The 14,224-nt window shown below is 39.2% G+C and overlaps 1 protein-coding gene across 5 annotated transcripts in view; it reads left to right on the top strand.

Annotated features, from left to right (window-relative positions):
- LOC127647013 (receptor-type tyrosine-protein phosphatase F-like) overlaps nt 1-14,224 on the top strand; it is a 321,133-nt gene that overhangs the window by 297,420 nt on the left and 9,489 nt on the right. For all 5 annotated transcript variants that reach the window (XM_052131055.1, XM_052131057.1, XM_052131054.1 and 2 more), the window contains 4 exons: nt 1,378-1,497; nt 1,979-2,133; nt 2,348-2,633; nt 8,000-8,178. In XM_052131055.1, the coding sequence (XP_051987015.1) occupies nt 1,378-1,497; nt 1,979-2,133; nt 2,348-2,633; nt 8,000-8,178 (740 nt within the window). The remainder of the gene's footprint in view (nt 1-1,377; nt 1,498-1,978; nt 2,134-2,347; nt 2,634-7,999; nt 8,179-14,224) is intronic.

Below are 14,224 nucleotides of genomic sequence, written 5' to 3'. Positions count from 1 at the left end.
AACTGCAGAAGTTCACATTGATGCAATTGTCCTTGTTAGTTGGCTGATGAAGGCTTTTGTTGACAATTAATTGATAGTCTATATATTCCATTATAAGAGTGTAGTCCATCATTAGACCGAGGTGATGCAGGCAGTGATGAGTGAGGTGATTCGCATTTCAACCTGCAGGTCATTTCGGTGAGGTCTATCCTAAATCCAAGGTTCAGGCAATGGCATATGAAGTATCCCATGTCTTATGGTTGGAGTTGGCATCAGTTCATCCTCTGAAGTCCATCATAATAGACTGAAGTGATGTTTGGCTGGCACCGGCTGCTATTAGTCATCATCACACAGCGACATGTAACAGTGGAGTCCAACACGAAGCAGGAATGGAGCTGGATCCAGGCGGACCCTCTGGGTACCACTGCTGTCACCTTACAACAGAAAACTGAGGCAGCAGTGGGCACAGGCTCACAAAAACTGGACGGTAGATGATTGGAAAAACATCACCTGCTCTGACAGCTCTGGACTTCTGCTGAGGTGCATTAATGGTAGAACCACTGCAGCCTCAGTTTTCTGTTCTTGGCTGATAGAAGTGGAACCCAACGTGGTCTTCTGCTGTTGCAGCCCATCCGCCTCAATGTTCGACATGTTGTGCATTCTGAGATGCTATTCTGCTCACAACAAATGTACAGAGGGGTTACCTGAGTTACCATAGCCTTTCTGTCAGCTTGGACCAGTCTGCCATTCTCCTCTGACCTCTGTCATTAACTAGCCATTTTCGTCCACAGAACTGCCGCTCACTGGTTATTGTTTACACTCTAGAGGCTGTTATGTGTGAAAATCCCAGGAGATCAGCGGTTACAGAAATACTCAAACCAGCCCGTCTGGCACCAACAATCATGCCACAGTTGAAATCACTGAGATAAAAATGTTCACCATTCTGATGGTTGATGTGAACATTAACTCAAGCTCCTGACCCATATCTGGATGATTTTATACATTACACTGCTGCCACAAGATTGGCTGATTAGATAATCGCATGAATAAGTAGATGAACAGGTGTGCATAATAAAGTGGCTTGTGAGTGAATATACAGTATATTTATATATATATATATATATATATATATATATATATATATATATATATATATATATATAAATTAAAAACCCAATAAAATGTGTAGATAGACAGACAGACAGACAGACAGACAGACAGACAGAGAATCCCTGAATATTCCCTTAAGAGACTCTATGCTGAGTCTCTCTCGTACATTAGCTGCAGTCTCAATGGCAAACCAGTTATAGATGTTGTGATGCATCACAATGTATAAATCATGACACGTATCACAGCGTGTATCTTATCTTTAAAGTATTTGTGTGTGCCTCATTATAGGTGAAATGTGATCAGTACTGGCCGAGTCGTGGGACGGAAACATATGGTATGATTCAGGTGTCCATGCTGGACACAGTGGAGTTAGCCACCTACAGCGTCAGAACATTCGCCCTGTATAAGGTCAGAGTCACTTTCATTATCACAGAGTCAAAGAAAATTGGGTTGTTTTTTGGCGTAGGGGGTATTCTGCACTTTTCTAGCATTTTATTTCCATTTTTCACTATAAGTCAAGGTTTTTTGCACCAATAATGGTCAATATCATTTTTCATTACATTAAACAGGCTGTTTTTTCCTACTGTACCTTTAAGATTTCTAAATGTTAAATACTTTAAGTTTCTAAATGACCCATGTTATTATTGGCTAACCTTTTCGCATATGAAATAGGCAGTGTATAATATAAATGCAAGCAGTTGTGTGTTGTATGTCATAATCATAATGATATCTAAATGAATAGTTTTTACAGCTTATTTTCAATAAAATAGAGTGGACTGTATAGTAAGTTTTGCTTTGTGAATGTTGCCTATGTAGTACATAAACTCATTTCAAAAGAGCAACGAAAACATTTTGTCCATTATAAGACCCCATAATTGTGTTCTAACAGAACGGATCCAGTGAGAAACGGGAAGTTCGACAGTTCCAGTTCATGGCCTGGCCAGATCACGGAGTTCCCGAATACCCCACACCGATTTTAGCCTTTCTACGTAGAGTCAAGGCCTGCAACCCATTAGATGCAGGACCCATGGTGGTACACTGCAGGTATAACTTCATGTTAACTCACTTATCCGTTAGCGTGTGCATGTGTCTGTGGACGCACACTGTAAAAATATATATATTCAGCAGCCATTTATCTTAATCACAATAATTAATCATTTTTACTTTTTTACACTATTTTTTGTCATTTTAGTGGGTTTACATATTTTACATAAGTGCACTCTAAATGTAAGTCTTCCCTTTTGTTTCTCCATGGCAGTGCTGGTGTAGGTCGGACAGGATGCTTTATCGTAATAGAGGCCATGCTAGAGCGCATGAAACACGAGAAGTCTGTGGATATCTATGGTCATGTGACCTGCATGCGTGCACAGAGGAACTATATGGTGCAGACTGAAGATCAGTACATCTTCATCCATGAAGCTTTGCTGGAGGCCGCTACCTGCGGGAACACAGAGGTCCCTGCAAGGAGCCTGTACACGCATATCCAAAAACTCACGCAGGTCCCACCTGGAGACACCGTCACCGCCATGGAGCTAGAGTTTAAGGTCAGAACACACGCACATTATTATGTACACTTACATATTTGAATATAGCAAGATTACAATGTCAAGTTATGTTTCTTTCCTCACTAAAAGCAAAACACTGAAACAAAAACATCACTGCCAATCTGAACATATTTGGTTTTAATATATTTACGCTGCACCTTAACTGAATCTTTTACAACATGACAAAAGTAATGATGTTTTAGTTGTGCACTTGCAGTCTGAATTCAGTGTGATGAGAAAGGAAGACTTAGTGTAATGATATAATACAAAGACAACACAACTTACTATTACATTGTCTTCTCTGGTTGCCTGCAACAGCAAACATGCAGCAGGGCAAGTTTAGTCCGATTCATGAACAATTGACTCTTATGAGCTAGTTGTTTTTAATGAATCGGTCGAAGCGAGTTATCAGATTGAATCTAACAATTGGTCTGAGTAGTTCAATAGCAATTCTATTACTTTTGTCATTCTCAACATAAAATTTACTCTTACTGCGTTATGTGTACTTAAGACTCGAAAGACTTAAATCTGTGTAACTATTGACTTTAAAGATCCATATGTTAAAATAAATAGTATTTTAAAAAGATTACTACTAAAATGTTACTTTGTGTTACATACGAAAGTGAATCTAAAGTCAGAAATTACACTGACAAGATTTTTGTAAAAACATTACAAAAAAGCTTACATTTAATAAATGGTACTTTAAAAAGAATTACTACAAAAATGTTACAAATGTGTTACATAGGTGCCTGGGTAGCTCAGCGAGTATTGACGCTGACTATCACCCCTGGAGTCACGAGTTTGAATCCAGGGTGTGCTGAGTGACTCCAGCCAGGTGTCCTAAGCAACCAAATTGGCCAAGTAGAGTCACATGGGGTAACCTCCTCGTGGTCGCGATTAGTGGTTCTCGCTCTCAATGGGGCGTGTGGTAATTTGTGCATGGATCGTGGAGAGTAGCATGAGCCTCCACATGCTGTGAGTCTCCGCGGTGTCATGCACAGCGATTGAAGGTCTTAGAAGCGAAGGCAACTGAAACTTCTCCACCACCACCCAGATTGAGGTGAGTTTCCGCGCCACCACGAGGACCTACTAAGTAGTGGGAATTGGGCATTCCAAATTGGGGAGAAAACGGTGATACATTTTTTTTTAAATGCTTTCTATATGAAAATGAATCGAATATGAATTCTAAAATGGTAAAGTTACTTTTTTTTTGCGTTTTGTTTTTCAAACGTGTCAGTGTAATTACTGAATGTACAGTATGTTCAACATGTTGTAATAAATGGTGCTTCAGTTAAAAAAGGTAATGTGTGTCAGTGTAATAACTGACTTAAGTAGTAAAAGATTCTCATTTGTATGTTTAACACTTTATAATAAATGGGACTTTAATTAAAAGTGTATCCTCAGAAGTACTAATGGAATTGTTAAGGAACCAGAATGTTTTTATTGTTACTGGTTAGACTACATTAGATTTGTTCAATAATAATAATGATATATAATAATAGTACACTGTAACAAGATCAAGCTGTACTGCTGTTGCTAGAGAGAAGACATATACTTTAAAATACTTAGCAGTAACATTCTTGCCAAAGCAAGGAAGAAAGAAACTGCACGTTGTTTCCAAATTACAATTTCTTAAACAGTAAACCAGGAGCTGAATGAGAAGCAGACAGTCTGTATGTTCTAGTGGCTGTATCCATGAAAATGCTCTTAAGCCTCTTGCTGCACGTCTGGGCTTTAAACACAGCAGCTGTCCTGAGGGACGCTTCACAGCTCAGATGATGAGGATCAGAGATGTTCTGACTGCAGAATCATTAGAGATCCATATTGGGTGTAATCAGGATTTTGATGCTTGATGTTGTGCAAATTTGTTTCAGTAGCAGTTTGTGAAGCTGACACAGGCTTTTGTGCTGCATGACAATGATTTGATCCATTAGTAGAACATGCAAAAGGGACAGTACTTTGAGAACCGTGTTTAGACAGGTTTGGGTTTCCCTGCTGTTTATTCCCATGATCCCGTGATCCGTGAGTCTTATTTGAAGTTTGAGAACAAAGCCACTCAAAACTCCTCATTCTCCGCCAAGAAACACGTCAAATGTTGAGAAAGGAAACTCTTTCAAAAGCTCTCACGTAAGTGGCTAGTTGACAGGAAATACTTTTTGAAATTCCGGTGGTGTGACATGCTTTCTAGACTCTTTTATTTAAATAGCGTTGAGCTTATTCTTTAATAATGTAGTGCTTGCAGCTGTTACTGTGGTGGCCCAGGGGTGCACAACACAACCAAATTAGCGAAGCAAATATAAGCTGTTAACACAATTAAATTAAATCACAACACAACAAAATTAAGACACAACGAAACAGTCACAACACAACACAATGAAACAGTCACAACACCACAAAATTAAGACACAATGAAACAGTCACAACACAACACAATGAAACAGTCACAACACAACAAAATTAAGACACAACACAATGAAACAGTCACAACACAACAAAATTAAGACACAACACAATGAAACAGTCACAACACCAAAAAATTAAGACACAACACAATGAAACAGTCACAACACCACAAAATTAAGACACAACACAATGAAACAGTCACAACACCACAAAATTAAGACACAACACAATGAAACAGTCACAACACCACAAAATTAAGACACAACACAATGAAACAGTCACAACACAACGAAATTAAGACACAACACAATGAAACAGTCACAACACCACAAAATTAAGACACAACACAATGAAACAGTCACAACACCACAAAATTAAGACACAACACAATGAAACAGTCACAACACAATGAAACAGTCACAACACCACAAAATTAAGACACAACACAATGAAACAGTCACAACACAACACAATGAAACAGTTACAACACAATGAAACAGTCACAACACCACAAAATTAAGACACAACACAATGAAACAGTCACAACACAACGAAACAGTCACAACACCACAAAATTAAGACACAATGAAACAGTCACAACACAACACAATGAAACAGTCACAACACAACAAAATTAAGACACAACACAATGAAACAGTCACAACACAACAAAATTAAGACACAACACAATGAAACAGTCACAACACCAAAAAATTAAGACACAACACAATGAAACAGTCACAACACAACGAAACAGTCACAACACCACAAAATTAAGACACAATGAAACAGTCACAACACAACACAATGAAACAGTCACAACACAACAAAATTAAGACACAACACAATGAAACAGTCACAACACAACAAAATTAAGACACAACACAATGAAACAGTCACAACACCACAAAATTAAGACACAACACAATGAAACAGTCACAACACCACAAAATTAAGACACAACACAATGAAACAGTCACAACACCACAAAATTAAGACACAACACAATGAAACAGTCACAACACAACGAAATTAAGACACAACACAATGAAACAGTCACAACACCACAAAATTAAGACACAACACAATGAAACAGTCACAACACCACAAAATTAAGACACAACACAATGAAACAGTCACAACACCACAAAATTAAGACACAACACAATGAAACAGTCACAACACAACACAATGAAACAGTTACAACACAATGAAACAGTCACAACACCACAAAATTAAGACACAACACAATGAAACAGTCACAACACAACGAAACAGTCACAACACCACAAAATTAAGACACAACACAACGAAACAGTCACAACACCACAAAATTAAGACACAACACAACGAAACAGTCACAACACCACAAAATTAAGACACAACACAACGAAACAGTCACAACACCACAAAATTAAGACACAACACAATGAAACAGTCACAACACAACACAACGAAACAGTCACAACACCACAAAATTAAGACACAACACAACGAAACAGTCACAACACCACACAATGAAACAGTCACAACACAACGCAATGAAACAGTCACAACACAACAAAATTAAGACACAACACAACGAAACAGTCACAACACAACACAATGAATCAGTCACAACACAACAAAATTAAGACACAACACAATGAAACAGTCACAACACCACAAAATTAAGACACAACACAATGAAACAGTCACAACACAACACAATGAAACAGTCACAACACCACAAAATTAAGACACAACACAATGAAACAGTCACAACACGAAAAAATAAGACACAATGAAACAGTCACAACACAAAAAAATAAGACACAATGAAACAGTCACAACACAAAAAAATAAGACACAATGAAACAGTCACAACACAACACAATGAAACAGTCACAACACAAAAAAAGACACAACGAAACAGTCACAACACAACACAATGAAACAGTCACAACACAAAAAAATAAGACACAACGAAACAGTCACAACACAACACAATGAAACAGTCACAACACAAAAAAATAAGACACAAAGAAACAGTCACAACACAATGAAACAGTCACAACACAACACAATGAAACAGTCACAACACAAAAAAAGACACAACGAAACAGTCACAACACAACACAATGAAACAGTCACAACACAAAAAAATAAGACACAACGAAACAGTCACAACACAACACAATGAAACAGTCACAACACAAAAAAATAAGACACAACGAAACAGTCACAACACAACACAATGAAATAGTCACAACACAAAAAAATAAGACACAAAGAAACAGTCACAACACAATGAAACAGTCACAACTCAACAATTATTAGAAAAGAGAAGGCTTAATTTCATTGTGTTATTGTTTCATTTCATTTTATTGTGTTGTGACTTAAATTTAGTTGTGCTCTGCACCCCTGGGCCACCGTATTTTACAACCTCATATTAATTGAGAGACTACATGGAATATTTGTACTTATATAAGTATATTATATAATAAATTACATGTGTCACATCCCAGGACCATTTAATATAAATTAGTGAAGATAAAAAGACAATAATACACATTTTGAGCATCTGGGGGATTCAGAATTTAGTCCCGTTTGGGCCTAACAATGTAGGCGTACACAAATATCTGAAAAAATATTTGAGACAATATTTATTCAAAGTTCACCAAGGGTATCAGTAGATGGAACTGACACAAGGAGGGGCGGACACAGATAATCTCGAATAGTCTCTGTAAAATATCAGTCTGTTTTGCTGTTTCAGAGCAATATACAGTGTTATGTGTTGTATACACTCTAAAAAGCGAAAATGTGCAGTTGTTTAATCTTTGGGAGCTATTTCTGCTTGATCTGACCATTAAAAATGTATTTCGTTTCTTTAACCTGATGTTATCAGGTTAATTACCACATGAAGCACATTTTGTGTTACCTGACAAAACACTTTTACAGTGAAGTTTCTTTTCTGACTGCAGAAACTGGCCAACTCTAAAGCACACACATCCAGATTCATCAGTGCCAGTCTGCCATGCAACAAGTTTAAGAACCGACTGGTGAACATCATGCCCTTTGAGTCCAGCCGTGTGTTTTTACAGCCAATCAGAGGTGTGGAGGGGTCGGACTACATTAACGCCAGCTTTATTGATGGATACAGGTATTGTGTGTGGTTTTTGTTAAGTTTTAACAAAACTTAAAGAAATTCTTATGACTGCTTTAAATTTATTTTTTAATAAAACATAATTTTCTTTCAGTATGAACCATAAACATGTATTCACGCACAAAAAAGTAGGGCATTCCAGCAAGTCAAGTCATTTTTATTTTTATAGTGCTTTTCAATTTTCAAAGCAGCTTTATAGAATTTCATGCATTAATGTCTTTAAGCATGACACTGTGGATCTATTATTTGAAATACCATTGATGGAAATTTTCATTTGATTTACAGTGTATATATATTTCATAATATTTTATAAAAAAAAATATTTTTTCCCCTTTTTCTCCCAATTTGTCATGCCCAATTCCCAATGCGCTATTAAGTCCACGTGGTCACGTAGTGATTTGCCTCAATCCGGGTGGCAGAGGACGAATCCCAGCTGCCTCCGCGTCTGAGAACGTCAACCCGCGCACCTTATCACGTGGCTTGTTGAGCGCGTTGCCACAGAGACATAGCGTGTGTGGAGGCCTCACGCTATTCTCCGCGGCATCCACGCACAACTCACCACACGCCCCACTGAGAACGAACCACATTATAGGGACCACGAGGAGGTTACCCCATGTGACTCTACCCTCCCTAGCAACCAGGCCAATTTGGTTGCTTAGGAGACCTCACTCAGCACACCCTGGGATTCAAACTAGCGAACTCCAGGGGTGGTAGCGGAGTTTTTACCACTGAGCAACCCAGGCAAAACTTTACAAAAAAAACAACATGAAAAGACTTCAAACATGAAAACCTTAAGCAGGCACCTAAGACGTGATCTGTTCTTGCCTGTTTTGTTGTTGTGTTGCACTAATGAAATTTCTCTGTTGAGTGATTGTGTTGAATGTCTTTGAATTGCACTTCTGTAAATCCCTCTGCCAGTCACGCCAATGCAAGTTTCAATTCGACATCCTATGGGTCATGGCCATTTCAATAAAACTCATAAAAATAAAGGCAGTCAATTCTTAAATTGTGAATTTTGCCCAAACCTAGTCTGATTGGAAGAATGAAAATCAGATCTGAGAAAATGAAAGGTAATGTGTTCGTCTGAAGCGGTCTTGCTGCCATGAACGGGGACGAGTCTCTCCGCCACTGTCCCCTGTCTCTTTGACTCCTGCTGGATATGACAGCTCAGAGACATGGCCGGTCTCAGAGGTCGCGTCTGCGCCTCTACTGCCTTTGTGCTGGTTGTTGTCAGGGTAAATTGTTCATATTGGCAGGACTGTCCATAACTGCAGCGCTATCAGTACTGGGGAATAACTGCAGCCACTCGTTGACAGGTGACAAACACAGTTCAGTGGGGAAATAAAAGGATTACCTGTCACGAGGAGTCTGTTCTCCATGAACCGCTCAATCTATCTCACACACTAGCGTTCTGAATGCAGTGGGTTGGAATGAAGCCCACCACTGTATTGCGACAAATTGACCCAGATCTGCAACTAAGGTTGCTGGTGAAAATTATTCATATATTTATCAGCCTCTAAGAAAGGTTTGCATACATGAATGCAAGCGAAACAATGCTTTGGCCATTCATGTGCTTTTTAATAGAGATGACAGGTGCGTATTCACTGTCCTGAAAGGGATCTATGGTAGTAAAATAGCATGATAAGTGTATATTTATGGTATACTAATCGTAATAGCAGTCCTCTCTTAGTAATAATAATAATAATAATACAACTGTTGTAATAATTATGGTGCTAGGAAGGTAAAGTATATGTACAGTCAGTCAGTCACTATATATATCCCTGTCTAAACGGCAACATTATCAGGATTATATTTAGAAATTACATCAGCACATTTAATAAATGGCTACTGTATTTTGTTTGGTTTTCAGTTAAGATCTACAGTGAACGTACACTTAATAAACATTTTTGTAAATGTTTAACTATAACAGATTACATTTTCAACTGTAGTGCCTGGGCAGGTGAATAGACATAAATGAATAGACATGAAATATTAATTTGACTTTATATTGTTGTATTATGTAAGAAGAAACCGCAGAGTGATATGAGAGTCATGAAACTAGCACAGCTATTTACAGTTTTGTGCTCATTATGCAATTGACTGACAATTGGCTATTCGAGAGGGCTGTGGAATAATAGGATATACAGTATATTTGAAAGATATCCTCTTTTTTACGTATTTGATTGTCAAATCATTTCTTTTAGCACCACTTGTTTGATAATGCTACATCTTTTTGCATGTGTCATGCACTTTCGAGACCAACAATATCAACAGCTCCACATGTATGTGCTTATATCCTATCGATCAGTGAGTTTTTGTGCTTTTCAACCTAATTTGACAGCAAACATTTTTTTTTTAAATGCTGGGAAAAACAAGAAATTAATGTACACATTGTTGCACACATTGCGAGCATTGTTTTAACATCTTGCCATTGCCAAAATGTGTACTTAATGTGAATTTTAGGCCAAAATAAACGTAAGAGTGTGTCGTTACATCTTGCACGCTGTGCACGTGACTTAAATTTCAGCATCAGCATAGTATGTGCATACTGGCTGTGTCTTGTTCGGAAGGCTGCGTCCTCTGGAGGTCGCATTTGTCGCATACGTCATCGTGGCTGTCTTGTTTCAGTTTCTTATTTTGTATTTATTGTCAATGCCTTTTATGTATATGCACTTACATTTATACAGTTGTTAACCTTTTTTGCATTCCCAATAAAAAATAAATAAAAATGAAATGACAAATGCGACCTCCGGAGTACTCATCCTTCCAAACGAGACACAGCCACTGTATGTCTGCAGCCCATTTGTTCATAGTATATATTAATCATATTCCCAGCTTGACTTGCTTTTTTTTCTCACTGCTTGTTTGTTGCCGCTATGACTTTTTAATGTGTTTTGCACTCGTAGATCAACAAAAGCTCCACATCGATGTGCAGTTTTGGTTCCGGATACATGACCCAAAAGCTTACATCTTATTAAACAGAAGGGGTCTCCCCCGCTCCTGGCAGCGGTTCTCCCGCTCCAGGTGGTCAGCAGTGAGCCCCTCCCCGCTCGTGGTTGGCGGTCTCAGACCCTGCCGCGTTTCAGTGGTTGGTAGGGGACTCCTCCGTCCCCCGGAAGATGGCCACCTGATAAGGGACCGGGTGTGTAAAATCACGACCAGGCCCCGCCCTTCGCCCTGTCATAAGTAGGTTTTCTGTATGCCACTACTTCTTGCACACTGTGCACTTAATGCAGATTTCCTCATCAGCACAGTACGTGTGGACAGTTTTTTCTAGACATGCGAAAAGTCCATGTACTGTACTAAAGAGTCACAAAGCAGTTGTAGTGGGCATACAAATGCGCTCACGGTCAAAATAAAAATTCTTAAAAGGCCAAAGCACTTGACCGTACACGAGATGTCAATTAACTATACACTAGCCTTTCGTAACAGCACTGAAGTACTTGTATTGTTTCTAAAGGGTCATGTGGGGTAGAGAGGTGAGGAGGTGTGTCAAGATGTGTACTCATTATTGGCCCTTAATCAAATAAACAGCCAATCAAACTGCTCCCACTGCATCTGCTACCGTATTGAAGTGTAAACAGCATAATTGGCAGTAATCTTGTTAGTAATGAAGGACAGAGGGAGAAGAGCTTTCTTGTGCTTTTAGCTTGATGAGCTTTTGTTGTTTGTGATTGGGCTTGTGGGGCGGGCAGGCAGCAGTTTCTCTTCCTGTCGTTTAGTGACGCAAACAAGGCTCACACCTGTGAAGTGAGTGTGTACATCAGTGGTCTCTTTCTCTATCCGTCTCTCTCACCCCTGACATGAAAATAAAATGCTCTGCATGCCATGTGTATAGGGCCATTTTTTTGTTGTTGTTGTTTTTATTAATGCAAGGGCAACATAAAGGATAATGTTATAAATTTACATTAAATAAATAAAAAATATCAAATGAATAAGTTTGCATGATTTACCGTCTAAATAAAGGTGGAAATACGCCATCACAGTCTGTGAAATGGGTCTGTGCATCTCATTTTGGATCAGATTTTTAAAGGAATATTTCACCAAAAAATGAAAATGATCTCATCGTGTACTCACCCACATACCATCCCAGATGTGTTTTTCTTTCTTTCTTCTGCTGAACACAAATAATGATTTTAAGAATATCTTAGCTCCGTAGGGCCATACAATCAAGTGAATGGTGACCAGAACTTTGAAGGTCCAAAAAGCACATAAAAACAGCGTAAAAGTAATCCATAAGACACCATCCAGTCGTATGGACGACTTTAATGCTGCCTTTATGTGCTTTTTGGACCTACAAATTTTGGTACCCATTCACTTGCATTGTATGGACTTATAGAGCTGAGATATGTGGGGGAAATTCACCTGTAAAATGAGTCAGGCCACTCCAGTGGTAAAGCTTAAGACAATAAAATCTTTATTCACGAGCCCGGGTAGCCCTCCTACTACCAAAGTATACCTCAGAGAGCTACAAAGGTTAGTTCCAAAATACAGAATATTTATCCATCACAATCATGCATATTTATTTATTTAATTTTAGACTCATTTAATTTTCACATACAACGTGGAAAAAAATATTGCCTCGCATTGCTCGGGCGAGTTTGACTGCTGGGTTAAATTTGTGTTTAAACTCGTGCGAGCACGAGTAACGCGAACCCGCGAGTATTCCCCCTTCTCTTCCGGAAAAGGACAGGAGGAGGGGCTTCTACGACAGCTTATCTTTCCGCCATCAACCATGGCCGATATCACAACGATTGCTGCTAGGTATCTGTTGTGGAAGTCCCAGATACGTTGACGTTGTGTCCTACAATTCCGGGTGCCCACACACCGCTACAACCATTTTCTCATAAATTTTTTCCTGATTTCTTCTGCTACTACGTCAGTGACATCTGGACAATCTCAATGCTGATAGGCTTTCGCAACAACGCATCATGCAGAGTTCTCGCTCATGTTGAAAAGTTTCGACTCAAGTTGCATACACACTGCCAGCGACTTTGTCGCTGCAGGTCGCCAGTGGCTGGCGGTGAAGTTGCTAGTGGGCGTTCCCACTACTGGTTGCCTAGTAACGTTTATAAATGACATTCACGGATGTCATTCCATTGCTGTTGACAGCGAATCTCTTTTCTTGCCACTAAAAACAAACATATTGGAGGGAAAAGACTAAATATAAACGGAATCAGTACATAAAATGCTTTATATCAAAGATGAATGAGAAACAAGACATAGCGGCTGTTTATCTGCGGCGAAAATGCAAATGCCGGTCTGTCTAGGTCCACAAAATCCCCACGATCTCAGATACACCTTTCCACGCAGTATTTTTCTTAAAAATGTCCTTGAACGTGGGAAGAGACATATCATAGAGCACTGGAAAATTGCTAACAGCAAGAATTAGCCTTTCATCCATATTTCCGTTACTGCAGGAGCTGAGAGAGAGAGAGAGAGAGAGAGAGAGAGAGAGAGAGAGAGAGAGAGAGAGAAGGATCACGTGAGCTCTCCCATCTTCTCTCCTATTGGCTGTCGCTTTAGTTAGTCGCCCTTCATATGAATAAAGTTGAACTTGTCTCAACTTTGTCGCGTCGCTGAACACGCCCACATCTAGTCGCCAATGGTCGCGACAGCTTGTGTCGCCAGAAGTCGCTGTGCTCTCATTGAAAATGAATGGTATGGAGTCGCTGTCGCGCGCGATGTCGCTGGCAGTGTGTACGCACCTTCACGCGGATTAAGCGATTTTGCAATTTCGCTTCGTGCCATTCGGTCCTTTCGCGTCCCCGCCAAGAAATCGTGTCATTGCATTGACTTTGTATGTAATCGCACCGCGCGAAACGCTCGATTCACGTTGTATGTGAACGCACCATAAGACTCAACTAAATGATTGGCTAAATATAAAAAGTAATTACCATAGAACCTCCTATCTTTCTTCACCTTACAAGGACAGGTTCCTGTCCTGAAATGTTCTATTCTTCATCCACACTAGTCTTCCTCAGCACATTTAATAATAATAAGATGTTTTTCACTCTTCAGCTGTGTCCTCTGATAAGACACA

The sequence above is a fragment of the Xyrauchen texanus genome, chromosome 7 (genome assembly GCF_025860055.1).
Source record: "Xyrauchen texanus isolate HMW12.3.18 chromosome 7, RBS_HiC_50CHRs, whole genome shotgun sequence".
NCBI classification, from domain to species: domain Eukaryota; kingdom Metazoa; phylum Chordata; class Actinopteri; order Cypriniformes; family Catostomidae; genus Xyrauchen; species Xyrauchen texanus.
Note: the sequence above shows the minus strand (reverse complement) of the source record. Positions and strands in the feature narration are given on the sequence as shown.